Source organism: Abrus precatorius, unplaced genomic scaffold, assembly GCF_003935025.1.
Source record: "Abrus precatorius isolate BTA unplaced genomic scaffold, Abrus_2018 Scaffold0, whole genome shotgun sequence".
NCBI lineage: Eukaryota > Viridiplantae > Streptophyta > Magnoliopsida > Fabales > Fabaceae > Abrus > Abrus precatorius.
This window is the reverse complement of record NW_020874290.1, coordinates 2,305,033-2,322,643: the sequence shown is the minus strand read 5'-3', so window position 1 is coordinate 2,322,643 and position 17,611 is coordinate 2,305,033. Positions and strand designations below refer to the sequence as shown.

General features: G+C 32.1%; 1 protein-coding gene and 1 non-coding gene across 2 annotated transcripts; one reads left to right on the top strand and one right to left on the bottom strand.

Moving 5' to 3' along the window:
• Positions 1-888: 888 nt before the first annotated feature.
• On the bottom strand, positions 889-6,467 carry LOC113852897 (photosystem II CP47 reaction center protein-like). Its single transcript, XM_027483297.1, has 4 exons — positions 4,915-6,467; positions 4,087-4,318; positions 2,506-3,144; positions 889-1,574 (listed from the first exon to the last, which is right to left on the bottom strand). The coding sequence occupies exons 1-4, from the start codon at positions 6,433-6,435 to the stop codon at positions 1,069-1,071; spliced, it is 2,898 nt and encodes a 965-aa protein (XP_027339098.1). The 5' UTR covers positions 6,436-6,467; the 3' UTR covers positions 889-1,068.
• A 6,242-nt stretch (positions 6,468-12,709) lies between these two features.
• Positions 12,710-12,783, top strand: TRNAW-CCA. The gene has a single exon. It is a non-coding gene; the product is annotated as a tRNA-Trp (tRNA).
• The last annotated feature ends 4,828 nt before the right edge of the window (positions 12,784-17,611 follow it).

The window sequence follows — 17,611 nt, the reverse complement described above, 5'->3', positions numbered from 1 at the left end:
TTGCTAGGAGAAATAGAGGGAACATGTATTACACGTGCAAAATCGGAGAAAATACCACATGAATATTCTACCATAGTAGGTATTCAAGAATCAGTACATGAAATTTTAATGAATTTGAAAGAAATTGTATTGAGAAGTAATCTGTATGGAACTCAAGACGCATCTATTTGTTTCAAAGGTCCTGGATATATAACTGCTCAAGACATCATTTTACCACCTTCTGTGGAAATCATTGATAATACACAACATATAGCCAACCTAACAGAACCTATTAATTTGTGTATTGGATTAAAAATTGAGAGGAATCGCGGATATCGTATAAAAACACTAAAAAACTTTCAAGACGGAAGTTTTCCCATAGATGCTGTATTCATGCCTGTTCGAAATGTAAATCATAGTATTCATTCCTATGGGAATGGGAAAAAAAAACAAGAGATACTCTTTCTCGAAATATGGACAAATGGGAGTTTAACTCCTAAAGAGGCGCTTTATGAAGCCTCTCGGAATTTGATTGATTTATTTATTCCCTTTTTACATGCAGAAGAAGATCCCTTTCATTTAGAAAAAAATCAACACAAGGTTACTTTACCCCTTTTTACTTTTCATGATATATTGGCTAAGGATAAACTGAGGAAAAATAAAAAAGGAATAGCATTGAAATCCATTTTTATTGACCAATTAGAATTGCCTCCCAAGATCTATAATTGTCTCAAAAGATCCAATATTCATACATTATTAGAACTTTTGAATAATAGTCAAGAAGACCTTATGGAAATGGAACATTTTCGTGTAGAAGATGTAAAACATATATTAGACATTTTAGAAATAGAAAAGCATTTCGCATAAATTTGAAATCCATTGGCATTGGTTTTTTTTTTTCATATTTTTATTATTTATAAAAATAAAGGTGAAAATGTGTAATTTGAATCCTTAGAATAAATCCATATACTCGGAATAGGCCAAAAGATGTATCTAGGGATTAGTCGTTTCAAAATGAATTCTCCCTAGATACACAATATACATGGCATGATATTTTATTTCACAATTGAATCCATTTAATTAAAAAGTTTAAAAAAGACCTAAAATTAGAGATTTCTCAATAGGTAATGTTGCTCCAATACCCAACCAAAGGGCTACTATGGTACCAATTAAAAAGATGGTTGTTGCTACTGGACGGCGAAATGGGTTTTGGAATTTATTAACATTTTCCAAAAAGGGTACTGTTAATAATCCCATAGGTACCGAAACCATTAAAAGAACGCCTAATAACTTATTGGGCACTGTACGAAGTATTTGAAATACGGGAAAGAAATACCATTCGGGTAGTATTTCCAAAGGAGTTGCAAATGGATCCGCGGGTTCTCCAATCATTGATGGTTCTAGAACCGCTAATCCTACGTTACAGGCAATAGTACCCAGAATTACTACTGGAAAAATATATAAAAGATCATTGGGCCATGCAGGTTCTCCATAATAATTATGACCCATTCCTTTAGCCAATTTAGCTCTTAATACAGGATCATTCAAGTCAGGTTTTTTTGTTATTAGGATAGGTGAATTCTTATAGATCCATCCTCCGAAAGAACCGGACATGATAATTTTTCATCATCCGGCTCGAGCACGAATCAAACATTTCGAATGTATCCATAGAAAAAATGCATATGTTATCCACACATATAGAAAGATTCCATGTAAGAAAATAAACCTTATTTTCTTCTCCGAAGTTACAATTATCTTATCTGCAAAAAAAAAAAATTAAGTTCTTTTATTATTAAGTAAACTTAAGTAAACGCTCAATACCCAAGTAGGCTTTCAAAGTGAATAGTGCTTTTTGGGTGATCTCAAACCTTGCAATTCTTACCCCCCCCCCAAAAAAAAAATCTTGGAACTTTTTACGTACAAAGGATTTACTTGTTACTAATATAATCTAACCCCTGTTCTTCTTTAGATCCACTTGGTTTACTCCGATAGTATCATAAATCGAGTCAATGCATAGGAAATGAATGCATTTCCATACTATTAAGTTCAGTGAAATAGAGAAAATATAATTCAGATTATCCCACATCACTTTTTTTACTGGATGTTACGGAGCCTGTTCATGCAGGATATGATCGAGTCTGATCATAGAAAAGATTCTTTACAAGTGAAACCAGCCTATCCTCTGTAGGGACGGACCTTGCGTGGTAGTTGGAATAAAGACACATTGAATTGTAAATTCAAATGTGGCAGATAAGAGAAAATCATATATCTGCGTGGCCCAATCAATAGTTCAAGTCACACACTCCCATAATCCATTTCTTCTTCGTAGAATTCCCTTCAACTATTCGTGTATGTAAAAAATAATAATAATCCAATTTTGTTAAATTGAAGGAAAATATCCAAATACATGTCTTATTCTTTTAAATAATCCATATTTGTAGCAATGAAATATATTCCTCCCCCAAATAAGAAATGATTAATTACAAATATCTATGATTCATATTTACTATAAAGGACCAGAAATGCCTTGCTTACGTATCATTGGAAAGTGCATTAACATAAATACGGCAGTAAGAAGAGGTAATACAAAAGTATGCAAACTATAAAAACGAGTCAAGGTGGATTGTCCCACACTAGAACTTCCGCGTAATAACTCTACCAAAGAGGATCCTATTACAGGAATAGCTTCGGGCACGCCTGTTACAATTTTGACTGCCCAATAACCAATTTGATCCCAAGGTAAGGAATAACCAGTTACACCAAAAGATGCGGTCAATACAGCCAAAACTACACCGGTAACCCAAGTTAATTCGCGAGGTTTTTTAAAGCCACCTGTGAGATACACGCGAAATACGTGCAGAATCATCATTAAGACCATCATACTTGCCGACCATCGATGAACTGATCGGATTAACCAACCAAAGTTAGCCTCCGTCATTATATATTGAACAGAAGCAAAAGCTTCAGTAACAGTCGGACGATAATAAAAAGTCATAGCAAATCCCGTCGCTACTTGGACTAAAAAACAAGTAAGTGTAATTCCTCCTAAACAATAAAATATGTTTACATGGGGAGGAACGTATTTACTGGTTATATCATCGACAATCGCCTGAATCTCAAGACGTTCTTCGAACCAATCATAGACTTTATTGAGATAGGTAAACTAAGGTACCCCCCCCGAGAACCGTATATGAGAATTTCATCTCGTACGGCTCAAACAAAAATACCCAAATACTGGTTGTAATGAAAACAGATATGTGTAATAGAAAGCTTGAAACTTCTTAACGGAATCCTATGATTCCAATCTTTTCGGAAGATAAGAAAAAATAGAAATCCGAAAACTATTCTTTGTGGTTATAATGCCAAAATATCAAGTCGGCTCACTCGTCTTTATTTACAGTAGGCCTCTTGAATATTCTATTATTTACTTCCATTTTTTATTTGTGTGTAATGTTCTTTTTTTTACTGCTGTTTTCTTAATTATTATTATTGATAGGAATTCTCTTGTTAGGACCATATGAATCAATTAAAAAAAACATCAGATTCGTATCATGACCACGATGATTCAAAAAAAACCTTTAATCGAAGTCCAAAAATTCCCTGAGTAAGAACTGCTGGATCATCACTTATTCAATGAATAGATAGAACAAAGAAACATTTGTCCGTTGATCAAAATAAAGATAATCGACGGAAGTTTTAAATAATTTTCATTTTTCAATTTATTCTTTCAACTCTTTGAAAAGTTTTTTTAAATCCAGTTACGAGGTCTAAATATTTAGTATGAATCATAGTTCTAATATTTTAAGAATATTTTTGATTTTCTATATTCCGTACTCCAGATACTAGAATAAATATCTGACGGGGTAAAATCATCTCTATCAAGATGACAGATCCATTTTTTTTATGTTCTGTACTATCAATAAGATCCATTATAACAAGTCACACACTCATATTCCGGAAATACAGAAACAAAGAAGTTTCACGATCAAACTACCAAATCAAAATGAAATAGGCTAACGATAAAAAACCTAAATGCTTAACCTTAGTTTTCTATTGAAAAGCTAGTTACTTGATTCTTGTGAATCTAATTCATAGAAATTCCGTCCAGTAAAATGGACGAATTATAAATCTCCAAAATAATAGATAGAAATATCGCAAATAGAGCCATTGCAACACCCATCAAAGGAGTAGTTCCCCACCCCGGAGCTACTTTACCATATTCTGAATTTAATGGTTTTAATAAATCCCCTACAATAGTTCGTCTTGGACTAGACTTAGAATTACCCTCAACAGTTTGTGTAGCCATAAATCCTATTTTATATTGATTGAGATCTGTTGACTTTGTATACCATTCCGCTGTAAATATAGGATCTATATCCTATAGATCCATTGTGGTCTTGAAATTTTGGAATTCTAAGAATTTTTAGAATTATAATGGAAACAGCAACCCTAGTTGCCATCTCTATATCTGGTTTACTTGTAAGTTTTACTGGGTATGCCTTATATACTGCTTTTGGGCAACCCTCTCAACAACTAAGAGATCCATTCGAAGAGCATGGGGACTAGTTGAAGTAATGAGCCCTTAATATAATATTGGGGGCTCATTACTTCAATTGAGATAATGAAAAATCATTTCATTTTTTTAGTTGGAACTTTAGGGGGTTCTCTAAAAAAGATAGCGAAAAAAATGATTCCTAAAGTCGAAACTAAGAGGAATGTATAAACCAATGCTTCCATAGATTTAATCGTGGTTTACAATTATAGCTTTCATACCTGTTTATTGTTTATTGGAGCTCATTTCTCGGATAAAGAAAAAAAGTGAAAACAAAGTGTTTTGAGTCGAATCAAGATTTATCTGGTTCTTTATGTCAAATTCAAATCATAACAACAAAAACAAAAAAAGTCGAAAAGGAACAAAAGAATGCTCTATCATACTATCTGTCTTCTTGTAGTTGGATCTCCAAGTTTTTGGAATGCTCCAAATTCTACTTGAGCATCCAAATCTGGGTCGATCCCAGCAAAAACATCTCGGAACAAGGTTCTAGCACCATGCCAAATATGCCCGAAAAAGAAGAGTAGAGCAAACGAAGCATGTCCAAAAGTAAACCAACCTCTTGGACTGCTACGAAAAACACCATCTGATTTCAAAGTAGCACGATCTAATTCAAAAATTTCACCTAATTGAGCACGTCTAGCATATTTTTTCACAGTAGCAGGATCACTATAACTGACTCCATTGAGTTCGCCACCATAGAACTCAACAGTTACACCTACTTGTTCGACACTATATTTCGATTCTGCCCTTCGAAAAGGAACATCGGCTCTAACAATTCCGTCTCCGTCTACTAAAACAACCGGAAATGTTTCAAAAAAAGTAGGCATACGGCGTACAAAAAGTTCACACCCCTCTTTATCTCTAAAGATGGGATGCCCTAACCAACCAACGGCTATTCCATCTCCATTATCCATTGAGCCCGCTCTAAACAATCCCCCTTTTGCTGGATTATTGCCGATGTAATCATAAAAAGCTAATTTTTCAGGAATTTTAGACCAAGCTTCTGATAAACTTTGATTTTCGGCTAGCCCAGCACCAACTCTTCGATATATTTCTTGCTGGAAGTATCCTTGATCCCATTGATAACGAGTGGGACCAAATAATTCAATGGGGGTAGTTGCTGAACCATACCACATAGTTCCAGCAACAACAAAAGCTGCAAAAAAGACAGCAGCGATACTGCTGGAAAGGACGGTTTCAATATTTCCCATACGCAATCCTTTGTATAGACGTTGCGGTGGACGCACACTAAGATGGAAAAGACCCGCTAATATGCCCAATGTTCCTGCTGCAATATGATGAGAAGCTATTCCCCCCGGAACAAAAGGATCAAAACCTTCCACACCCCATGCGGGATTTATGGATTGTACCCTTCCCGTTAATCCATAAGGATCAGACACCCATATTCCAGGACCGTACAATCCTGTTACATGAAATGCTCCAAAACCAAAACAAACCACTCCTGCAAGAAATAAATGAATTCCAAAAATTTTGGGCAAATCCAAAGAAGGTTTTCCGGTACGTTCATCACAAAAAATTTCTAGATCCCAATAAACCCAATGCCAGATAGCCGCTAAAAAGCACAAGCCCGAAAACACAATATGTGCTCCGGCCACACCTTCGTAACTCCAAATACCCGGATTCGTTATAGTCCCCCCGGTGATATTCCAACCGCCCCACGAATTGGTTATTCCTAAACGAGTCATGAAGGGTATAACAAACATACCCTGTCTCCACATTGGATCAAGAACAGGGTCAGAGGGATCAAAAACTGCTAATTCATATAGAGCCATCGAACCAGCCCAACCAGCAACCAGAGCTGTATGCATTATGTGAACAGAAAGCAAACGGCCTGGATCATTTAATACAACAGTATGAACACGATACCAAGGTAAACCCATGAAAATACCCCTTATATCAACAAAAAATAGACACTATGTAACTTTATTGCACTGGAAAAAACTATACTATGGATTCTCACCTTTTACCTTTTAGTAGATTATCTCGGAGAAAGAATTAATGTTTGTTCTAGTTTTTTAGTAATAGTGTTTAGTAATAGTGGAACAATCATATTTGTAGGAACAAGAAGAAGCAGATCTATTCTATACCCGATAAGTAAGAATACGCAATGGTGGGAAGGGGGGGTTGACAATTTTCTCTATGAGTATTTAAATATGTAAATGCAGACATATTCGTTTATCACCCAAGGACCCATTCGTAACAACTTTACTCTATCTTTATCTTTACTCTTCCCTTTTTTATGATTTATAAAAAATACAATATAATAAAAGCAAATTGTTTTTAACACAATAAACCCATTCTTACGTTTCCACACTAAAGTTAAATATATTATTTTATTTTCTTTTTTTCTCTATTTTATGCCCATTGGTGTTCCAAAAGTAACCTTTCGAAGTCCTGGAGAAGGAAATGCATCTTGGATTGATATATAGTGCGACTTGTCAGATATATTTGGTCATACGGGATTTCCCCGTTCTCCCCCCCCGATTGAGATATCCTCTCTTTCACCACCAAAAAAGAATGATTGAATCATCCAAAATTTGGAGCGTGAAGTGTAATGAAGTGCAATTCGATCGATTTTTTATTTTTTGGAGGGGGTATCCAGATTACTATTCGAAATTCAAAATAATTTATGGTTGGCTTGCTTGGACCAATAAAACGAAGTATCCAGACTCTGTTTAGAAAAAAACCAATTGGTAATATATCCACAATTACTACTTCTATCATATCATATATTTTACAGAAAAAATGAAATAATAAATTCAGAGAAGAGATAAGTCGTAACAAAAAGACATGGTATTGTAATATTTGTCCTATATGTGCAAATAAAAATCGGGCAGATCCTTATCCTTACTTAGAGTAGAAAAGAAACCTAAAAGAATTGAGGAAGTCCATTCAGAAACAAGAAAATTACATTGTGATTTGTGTTCGATCTCGATGAAAGCAATACATCAATGAGAAGTTAGTTCAATAAATTTAGTACATTTTTTTTCGTTAAAAATTCGAAAGAGTCCATTATGAAAAGGGAAAGAGGGTTGAAATAGACACATTGATTCCTTTTTGTTTATATGATTTTTAGTGAACCGTATGCATCAAAAGGTGCATGTACGGCTCTTAAGGTATAAGATTAAATCCTAATCAATCGACTTTATCGAGAAAGATTACTTTTTTTAGGCCAAGAGGTCGATAGTGAACTATCGAATCAACTTATTGGCATTCTGCTATTTCTCGGTATAGAAAAATATAACAGAGATGTGTATCTGTTTATAAATTCTCCGGGTGGGTGGATAATACCCGGAATGGCTATTTATGATACTATGCAATATGTACAACCAGATATACAGACAATATGTATGGCATTAGCCGCTTCAATGGGATCCTTTCTTTTGGCAGGAGGAGAAATTACCAAACGTCTAGCATTCCCTCACGCTTGGCGCCAATGATTCTTTTATTTGAGAATATATATGAAGACTATACCTTCGCCATAAAAATACTTAAGTAATAATAGCATGGTACTTCGAATTCGATATACAAATTTTTGTTTTTTAAACCATTTGATTATGTATCGAAAAAGTAGTATGAAAGAGAGGGCTTTTACGATTTTATCTGATCTATCAGGAACCTAGTTTAGTTTTAGTGTCACAGACTTTTTTGTTTTTAGTTTTCATACCAAAAAGCTTTTAACAATATTTATGTCTAACAATATTTATTTTAATTAGAAAATAAAAAACATATGATAAAAAACAAGAAACTTTCGGATTGCTGAATAACAAAAAAGACGAAATAAGAAAACAACGGAACCATCATAGTATTTAAAAAAAATACTCAAAAAGAAAAAGGAAGGTTGGTTATTGTATTATTTATTATTTAAGGATCTGGATCCAAAAAACCCAGTAGATTTTCTATTTTTTTTTCTTCAATGGAAAAAAATCCATAGAGAAAATACTCTATCCATAGAGGAAAAAAAGAAATTGCATACGTGGAAAAGAAAAGCCGTATGCATCAATACGCAAAAAATGCTTGTACGGTTATTGAATCTTATCTTTGCTCATTTATTTTCTTATTTGTATTTATTCTTTTCACCTTAGTTTGAGGACGAAAGAAAATATTGACTAATATTGGGAAAATCCGCATCAAAATCTTTATCAAGATAAAGAAAAGACTTATAAAGTTATATAATCAGGGTAATGATCCACCAACCCGCTAGTTCTTTTTATGAGGCACAAACGGGAGAATTTATCGTGGAAGCGGGAGAACTACTGAAACTGCGTGAAACTATCACAAGGGTTTATGTACAAAGAACGGGTAAACCTTTATGGGTTGTATCTGAAGATATGGAAAGGGATGTTTTTATGTCAGCAGCAGAAGCCCAAGCCCACGGAATTGTTGATATTATAGCACTTCAATAAACAATTAGTAACTAAGATTCTTCTCAAAAAAAAATACAGGATTTGAGATTGAATTTTATCTCCTTAATCCTTTTAATTTAATATAACTTTTTTTTTCTATTAATTAATCTATTAAATTAATAAAATATAAGTAATTCATAATCATCGGGTTAGGATTGATCTAAACCGGCTCATTATGTCTATAGGATCCACCATGCCAACTATGAAACAACTTATTAGAAACACAAGACAGCCAATCCGAAATGTCACGAAATCCCCCGCTCTTCGGGGATGCCCTCAGCGCCGAGGGACATGTACCAGGGTGTATGTGTGACTCGTTTAGATCATTCTACTAATAAAAAAAAAAAGAAACCAAACCCATTTTTTCAGTATTAGCGATCAGTTAAGATAGTGTGAATGGAAGAACTCCATTCACACTATCTTAACTTAAAAAAAAATCTATTAATAATATAAGCATTCTTCTATCATATATAAAATTTATGATTTCGATTGGTGTAAACCCAATCACCCCAATTTGCAATTTAAGATGAGAAACACTTTTCCATTGGTAACAAATGGTTACCCACTAAGCGGAGAAAATACTATTAAAGAAAAATTATGCCCCTAATTTATTTTGCAAAAACGGAATAAGAAGGTCAGTTACCCAGCTAATTTTCATACTTAAACACCGTTACTGTATAACTTGATTTCGTTGTAAAAAACCTATTACTAAATATTTCATGGGTAGAGCCAAAGAATGTGAACTGTACAAGTTAACAATAACATTGATTAAATAAGGATTAAATGAAAGAAGGGGCTCCGGTGTATAGAGAGGACCTAGTCGTTTAAAAAAGAATCATAGAAACGATGGAACCCATTCTTTTTTTTATCTATATCCTATTTAATTTACTATGTTTTTTGATACCTAGTATCAATACAATTTCTTATTTCAAAGTTAAATTAAATACTTAGAAAAAAATCGTGGTTGGGAAGGTTATAGTAGCAAAAGCCATTGGAATTTTTTTTTTATACATTGGAAGAATCCATCTTTGTTATTAATAGACTAGGAAGAAGAAAAGAATAACTGAAAGAAAAAAATGAAATAGTTATTCACCAAAGTCTCATTTACTCAATGACCAGAATTAAACGAGGATATATAGCTCGGAAACGGAGGACAAAAATTCGTTTATTTACATCAAGCTTTCGCGGGGCTCATTCAAGACTTACTCGAACTATTCCTCAACAGAAAATTAAAGCTTTGGTTTCGGCTCATCGGGATAGAGATAGGAAAAAAAGAGATTTTCGCGGTTTATGGATTAGTCGAATAAATGCAGTAATTCGCGAGAATCCAAAAATATACTATATTTACAATAATTTCATCTATAATCTATACAAGAAGCAATTGCTTCTTAATCGTAAAATAGTTGCACAAATAGCTATATTAAAAGAGAATTGTCTTTTTATGATTGCCAACGAGCTCATAAAAACTAAAATTTCCCGGAGACTGAGCTCCGGGAAGGTATAGAATAGAGATTTGTATGATAAAATTAGAATTCATATGATAAAGTGATCAAAATAAACAACCAAGCTGAATCAAAAAAAGATTTATTCTTCTTAACGGATTATCCTTTTTATTACAATATAACAACCCAAATTGAATTGTTGGAGTTTTCGAACAAAACATCAATCCACGTTTGATTTGAGTTTAGATACAAATTTGAATTCAATTAAGGAGTAACTCTATTTTTTTTTTTTTTTAAAACAGTAGCAGTTCTAGCAGTCGACTCGCTTTTTTCAAATTGTTTTTCATTATTAAGAAAAGGTAACGAAGATAAAATACGAGCTTGTTTTATAGCAATCGTAATTAATCGTTGTTGTTTTAAGGTCAATCTATTCACGCGTCTAGATATTATTTTTCCTTGTTCACTAATAAATCGACTAATTAAACCCATGTTTTTATAATCAATTTGGTCCCCCGATTGAATCGGGGGCAAACGTCTACGAAAAGATCGCTTGGATTTAAGAAAGAGTCGTTTAGATTTATCCATGGTTTGTTTATTCCTATTCCAAAAATCGCATTTCTTAAAAGAAGATTTGTTTTTTTTTCTTTCTATTCTTAGTTTCTTTTTTTTTTTTGTTTTATAATGAAATATATGTTTTATAATGAAATATATGTTCTATAATGATATATGTATATAATTTAATTAAAAATTATATACATATATGAAAGATTGTTTTATTACATGTTATGTTCCTTGGTTAGAAAGGTAACACATAAGCGATCAATTTTCTCTATTTCTTGATTTCTGCGTGAATCGTGTGTTTGCAACAACAGGGACAGAATTTTCTCAATTCCAACCGACTAGGCGTATTGTGTCGATTCTTTTGAGTAATATATCTGGAAGTACCCGTTGATTCCTTATTAACACTCTTTTGATCACAACTGGTACATTCCAAAATAACAGTTACTCGGATATCTTTACCCTTGGCCATGAACCTCTCCTTTGGGTTTTTAATTCACTTAACTCTTCTATTTTCGAAGTCGAAGCGAAGAAGAAAAAAGGAACGAAAAATATTAAAAGTTAATAATTCGAAATAAACTTCTGAAAGATTTCGTTCCAATTAATGTAGTACAGTAATCATTAAGTAATATAATGATTTGGAACTATATTTTGTTTCGAATCGCAGTACAATATTTTAGTTTTCATTTAAGTATCTTGTATGATATTTTGCCCCCTTCCTATCCATTCCATTTTTATTTTTGGTCTCACTCTATTTATTATTAATAGAAATGGAATGAAATTCTTAATTCAATTCCATTGAAGCCTAGACCAGATTCCGAGTTTCACTGAGGCTGAATCCACTTTTATCTTTTCTAATTGAAAAAATTTTCATTCTCAAAAATAAGAAATAAAGAAGAGGGAATTAATTAATTAATTACAGATATTGAATTGATTTTCTTCACCCCTTCCCGTGCTGTGCCAATAACTAGAATGAAAAAAAGGGGAATATCAATGCATCTGGGAAAAAACGATTGATCTCTATCAAGAGACCCGCCAAAGCCCCGAACCATAGAGTACTTATTACTGGTGCCACGGAAAGATATGTTTTTAGATCTCGCATTTCAAATCCTCCTTTTTTAGAATATTTTCTTTTTATTTGATTCTAGTATTTATTAATTTGATTCTAGTATTTATTAATATTATTTATTCTATTTTTCATAAAAAATATTTAACTATATTATATTAATATTATTATATTAATTACGAATAATTCGTTTATTTAATAAACGAATTATTTTCTTTTGAATTTTTTCATTATTCTATTTTCTATTCTATATATTCTTTTTTTTTTCTTTATATACATATTATTCTTTATTCTTATTATACTTTCTATTTTAAATTCTATTTTTATTCTATTTTTTAATTTAATTCAATATTCTTTCTTTCTTCTATAGAATATTTCTTTTTCATATTCTATTCTATATTATAGTCTAGGAAACTAAAAAAAAAAGAAAAATGATAGGATAATTGATATGTATATCAACGAAGAAAAGAAAAATGTGGAAAATAAGACAAAGATTCTTTATAATGATACTGGAAACCAATGGAAAGGGATGTAGCGCAGCTTGGTAGCGCGTTTGTTTTGGGTACAAAATGTCACGGGTTCAAATCCTGTCATCCCTATCCCTAACTATTACTTATTATATGATATCACTTATCATATGAGCAATAATAAGGGATCATATAAAATAATTTATGAGAATAAAGCGCTCTTAGTTCAGTTCGGTAGAACGCGGGTCTCCAAAACCCGATGTCGTAGGTTCAAATCCTACAGAGCGCGATTCCATTATTATTAAATTGAGAATTACACTGAAATAATTGAGCAGCAGTCTAAAGTATGAATTTATTGAACCCCAGTATTAAAACAAATAAATAGGGGATCAATAAACAAATGAGACATTAATTAATCAAAGGTCCAGCTGATCACCTCGTCGGTATTGTAAATATGCAGTTACAAATAAGCCAGCTAAAGTAATAGGAATTAAACCTAACACGATTCCAAATAGAAAAACTTCAATCATTTTTTTTGTTCGAAAGGGAAAGGGGGAGGTAATATTTATCCTTAAATAATAATCTGTATTGATCATTCATTTTAATTTGAATGACCAAAAATTGGAAATTGACACGGTAAGGAACTATAGAATATCTTGAATATTCCAAGATTTCCAACTAATTTCATAATTTTAAATCAAATAAGTCGTATCTTATTCAGACCGATAAATAGAGCTGAGGTTATAGTTAAAACCGCTAGTAAAAAACCGAAATAACTAGTTATAGTGGGCATAAAGAAGCTAAATGAAATATGTTCTTTTTATACATATGTTTATAAAGCACTTCCCTAAGTTTCCATTTTTGAGAGAAAAAAAAGAAGATAAATCAAAATATCCCTGAAAAGATACAATTGAAAATTTGAGATTTTTCAATCAATTATTACAGACGAACAAAAATAAATATAGTGACATAATAAAAAAATCAATTCATCATCTGTGACATCTACCCATCCTGTGATTCCAAATGAACCGATTTATTGAACAACTCATGAATTGAGTAAAAGTAAACTAATCTAATTAAAATATTCATTTTGATTCTTTATATATATATAAATATTTATATTTGTTATATATATATTCTATAAAATTCTATTTATATTAGAAAAAAAAAGATTCTATTTATATTAGAAACTATAATAATAATTATATGCGAAATATAAAATAATAAAAAAATAATAAGAATTTTGTTGTTCAAATTTATTTAACTTTAAATTAATATGGAAGAAAATAGGAGAAAAAATGTCTATTTTATTTTGACCCCCTTTTTCTATTGTATCTAATTTGTTTTCTTTTCACTTTTTTTTTCGAACAAAAGAATAGAGTGATCTTAGAATGCCCTTTCCTTTTTGACTTTTCTTTTAACTCATTTCATTTTGTAGTAGGTTCCATTCTTCGAATATCTACAACGAGAAGAAAAAGGTATCAGATCACTCCAAACTAGGGTTCCACAGTTTTTTTCTCTGCATATTTTATTTAAGAGGAAAGGTCTATCCTTATAATTAAGCCAAGAAAGAGCCTTTATTGTGTTTAATACAAGAACAATTAATCCAATTTTTTTTTTTCAAAATTGGATTAATTGTTCTTTTTATGTCATCAAATAGTATCTATTACTGCTATTATTGTTACTTGTTACTGGACAACAAACCAATTCCATTCTTTAAAGTCGAATTCCATTCTTTAAAATGAAAAAAAAGAGGGAGTTCGAACAAAAAATATCTTCGACAACCACAATAAAGTATATTTATAGATTTGGGATCTAATTGAATTGTAGAAATATGATAATCTTCTTTATGAATTATAAGAAATCAATCCGTCGTATTCACATTTTAATTGATCTTCCGTTTCTAGTCCGAAACTAATAATACAATGTGGAGAACCCTCATTTTAGACTATTATTCTAATTTTTTTATATTCGCAAACTTTGAGGAATTTTCTATTGAGTAAATCGAAACAACCAATAAAGAAAGAACTTATCTAGTATTAGATTTCGCCACTGATTGTGAAATTTCGTTGCTGTGTTAGAAGAAGGATAGTTATACTGATTCGGTATACTCAAAAGACACCCTTGGTACAAAATGGACGATCTAACAAGGATTACATTTCAGTAAATTACGACTTACTGATCTCGTCTTTTATGGAATCGATCCCCCTTTTGACTGTACAAGAATATGTGGAGTTCGACATGTCTGGAAGCACAGGAGAACGTTCTTTTGCTGATATTATTACCAGTATTCGATACTGGATTATTCATAGCATTACTATACCTTCCCTATTCATTGCAGGTTGGTTATTTGTCAGCACGGGTTTAGCTTACGATTTATTTGGAAGCCCCCGCCCAAACGAGTATTTTACAGAGAGTCGAAAAGGAATTCCATTAATAACTGGCCGTTTTGATCCTTTGGACCAACTCGATGAATTTAGTAGATCTTTTTAGGAGGCTCCAATGACCATAGATAGGACCTATCCAATTTTTACAGTACGATGGTTGGCTGTTCACGGACTTGCGGTACCCACCGTTTCTTTTTTGGGATCAATATCAGCAATGCAGTTCATCCAACGATAAACCTAATTCGAATTATAGAGCTACGACACAATCAAACCCAAATGAACAAAATGTTGAATTGAATCGCACCAGTCTCTACTGGGGGTTATTACTCATTTTTGTACTTGCTGTTTTATTTTCAAATTATTTCTTCAATTAATATAAGAAAAGGGAATAGTAAATTATATATATATATTCGGAATTCTCTTATCTCGTTCGGAAGGATATCATTTCATAATTATCTATGACTGTTTATGTCTCTAGCATGACTGACTACTTGATCAAATGTGGAGGAAAGTGGGATAAATGGCCGATACTACTGGAAGGATTCCTCTTTGGATAATAGGTACTGTAACTGGTATTCCTGTGATTGGTTTAATTGGTATTTTCTTTTATGGTTCATATTCCGGATTGGGCTCATCCCTGTAGGAATCGTATTATTTGAGTCTTCGAAATGAAAGCGTAAGAACTCAACAGGACCCCCTCAAATTCGTCAAAGAAAGAGTGGATCCCTGTTGAGTTTTTAATAATCATAATATTTTTTAATAATTTTTTTTATTCGTATAAATGAATGAATAGATAACTTTTTCTGATGTTTCAAAAAACTCCATTTCCCCTTTTTTGATGTTTTTGAAAAATGAACTTCATTCATTTTTTCAAAATATCCCTTTTCCTGGATAATATTTGTCCATCCATACTTTTTTTTTTCTTTAAAGTTGAAAGAAAAATCAAAAGAAGAATTAAAAAAATCACTTAATTTACTTCTTCTGGGTGACGCAATGGAAATTGATTCTATTGTATTTCTAATTTTCATATGGATATATATATATCTATTATACCGATCAAATATCATGTGAATCGAGCCTTTTCTATACTATACTAATAGAATCTTACTCTAGATCGAAATCTATTTTAGTCTCTAATGATATCGAATCATGATTGAATTCTTTTTTTTTTATAAACAAATTAATTGAAGAAATTGGATTTGGTCAATCAAATTCCCTAATTCCCTCTCTTTTTTGTTTGTCCACTACGTATTATATTATATGCATCCAATAAAAAAAAATATTATATGTCATAAAAGTTCTAAGTTGGAAAAAATCGAAACTAAGCTAAGAATAGGCTTATTTCAGGAAGGGGATTCAAAAATCATATTCTATTAATATTTTGTAGAATATTTCTATTTCGACACAAGCAAGAAGGAATCGGACTCTAGGAAAAGAAAAAAATCCCTCCTAGAATCCCGTTTTCCCCATTTTAATTTCTACTTTGCTTAAAATTTTCTGCCTATCTATTTTGGGTTTAGTATCGAATCGAATTTTCTTCTATTATAATAGAAGAAAATTTTGATTCTAGAACTTTCTATTCTCTAGAACATTGAAATATGAAAAAAAAAACAAAGAAACAAAGTCAAATAGTCTTCTTCACAATATACATACTATAACTGACTAGTATTACGGTACAAAAGGAATTCCCTAAATCCTAAATATAGTAGAAAAAGACTAGAAAGAAGCAAGGGTCTTTTCATAATTTTTTTTATTATATTCTAAAGAATAATAGAATTATATAAATTATCAACAAAAATTTCGTTCTTTTCACGAACTTAATATGTTGATAAATCCGAAGCCCTAGAAATTCATTTCGGACAATTGAACCTTCTCAAATTGTTTTTTCTTAAGAACTAAAAAGATTTGTGCCAAAATAATGGATGCCAAGAAGAACAAGAGACCCTGGACACGTAACGGATCTTGAAGTACTATTTCTGCATCCCCTTGACCAAATCCACCCACATTAGGATTACTCGTTAATGGTTGATCAAGTTTGATAGATTCTCCTTCTGAAACAAGAAGTTCTGGTCCTGGAGGTATAATATCAATCACTTCACGTCCATCTGATGCATCCACTATAGTTATTTCGTATCCCCCTTTTTCTTTTCGTATGATTCTTTTTACTATACCTGCTGCTGTAGCATTATAAACATTATTATTACTCTTGCTCTCCCGTGCGAGATATATATGGACTGACCTTTCTCCAGTGTTTAGTCCACGCCTTAACGTTATTTAGAATATTAGGGATGTTTAAAAAAAATTGACACTCTCTTAAGAGTGGGATTATATTGGGGAAAGAAGGGGAAGGGTGATTTCTTATAAATTCTCTGACCAGGTAACAGGTCCCACCAAGTAATAATATTTTTTCGTTTATAGGGCGAATGTTTGAAAAGAAGAATTAATCTATCTGTGTGTCTGGTTATCTCATGGTGGAATACGTTATAGAGGGGCAATCTATAACCTCCGGTTTTATATGATATAGAATTTCAGCCACCACATTCAATCCTGCTCTTGTTCTTACCAAAAGTATGTAATAAAGTTGTTTCAACTAGCATATTCATTTAAATGGAAATTTTCGATACAACTGCTTCATATCAGTGTTATGGAGTACGTGCTGAGTGGTAACTTTCAATTATCTTCCATTGTTATTAGCTAAATGCAATTCGAACAGTAGCGGATCAAGGCATG

Bases quoted from the DNA above. Each gene is read 5' to 3' on its own strand.
- LOC113852897 (XM_027483297.1), bottom strand. From the start codon at position 6,435: ATGGGTTTACCTTGGTATCGTGTTCATACTGTTGTATTAAATGATCCA. The intron at 4,319-4,914 runs GTATGATAGAGC...TGGTATACAAAG, and splicing joins CAACTACAAGAAGACAGATA to TCAACAGATCTCAATCAATA. The intron at 3,145-4,086 runs TGGACGGAATTT...GGGGGGTACCTT, and splicing joins TTATAATTCGTCCATTTTAC to AGTTTACCTATCTCAATAAA.